The sequence below is a fragment of the Lactuca sativa genome, chromosome 3 (assembly GCF_002870075.4).
Source record: "Lactuca sativa cultivar Salinas chromosome 3, Lsat_Salinas_v11, whole genome shotgun sequence".
NCBI lineage: Eukaryota > Viridiplantae > Streptophyta > Magnoliopsida > Asterales > Asteraceae > Lactuca > Lactuca sativa.
The window spans coordinates 65,517,225-65,518,470 of NC_056625.2; the positions used below are offsets into that span (position 1 = coordinate 65,517,225).

The 1,246-nt window shown below is 40.4% G+C and overlaps 1 protein-coding gene across 1 annotated transcript; it reads right to left on the bottom strand.

Annotated features, from left to right (window-relative positions):
• Window positions 1-441: 441 nt before the first annotated feature.
• On the bottom strand, window positions 442-1,017 carry LOC111910880 (uncharacterized). Its single transcript, XM_023906685.1, has one exon. It carries the CDS (start codon window positions 1,015-1,017, stop codon window positions 442-444), a length of 576 nt encoding a protein of 191 aa, XP_023762453.1.
• Window positions 1,018-1,246: the final 229 nt, after the last annotated feature.

The window sequence follows — 1,246 nt, forward strand, 5'->3', positions numbered from 1 at the left end:
TCTTGTGCTTTTGCTAATAAATTAGGATCCATTGTCGCATATGATTTCAACCGGGATCCCAAACCTGATCAAGATATTATGTTTAATAAACGATACTACCTCTTTGTCTCTTACCTGGATGAAAGCTTTAGCTTTGATCCATTTGGAGAAGTAATCAATTTTCACCAACATTAAGACTTTTCTTCCTGGGCCTACTTACATTTTTTCTACAATATCCATCCCCCATTTCATAAATGGCCATGGGGATATAATTGCATGTAGAGGTTCTTCCGGTTGATGTAGGATGCTGTTGTGTCTTTGGAAAGCATCACACTTTTGAGCTTGTATAAAGGAGTCTTTCCTCATGGTTCGCCAGTAGTATCCTATTCTTAGTATTTTGGAGCATAAGGATCTACCTCCGGTGTGATTGCCACAATCTCCTTCATGTATATCCTTTAAGACTTACGCAACTTCAGGATCTTCCAAGCATCTTAGGTATAGTCCTGACACAGATTTTTGGTAATGTTTACCTTGGATTAACACAAATCTTGAGACTCTCGTTCTGAATGTTCTTTCACTTTTTTCTCCTCTCGGGATTGTGCTATTTTGGAGATAAGCCATAATGGGTTGGGTCCATGATTGCGGGCTTCTTTGAGGATCCTGTTCGTCGAGATCCCTAGGGCCATGATCTTCAATAGTTGTTATGCTTCTCAGATGCTTAGGATCTTCTGATTTGTTGGGGACGGTTTCTATGGCTGGGGTTATTATGTGAGTTATAGGAATCTTCGTCTCTGGTGGGATCCTAAGGGAGGATCCTAAATTGGCGAATGCATCTTCTTCGGTGTTTTCCTCTCTGGGAACTTGGGTTAGGCTAAAGTTTTCGAACTCAGATGCTAATTTTTTGAGGATCGCTAGGTATAATGCTAATTTCTCAGCTTTCACTGCATAAGATCCATTGTAGTGATTGGTTAGCAATAAAGAATCAACAAATACCCAAAAATCCTTGATTTGAAGATCATTAGCTAATTGTAGTCCCATGATTAGTGCTTCATATTTTGCTTCATTGTTGGTAGTGTTGAATTCACAACGAACTACCTGGGGTATGATGTCCCCCTGTGGCGGCTTTAGTATGATCCCTAGGCCTGTTCCTTTCTGATTTGAAGCTCCATCTGTGAACAACGTCTATCTTCCCAGGTGTTCGTCTACTAGGAGTTTCTTGGCTTCCATGTCTACTTCGTTTTGTAGATCATCACTAAAGTCAGCCACA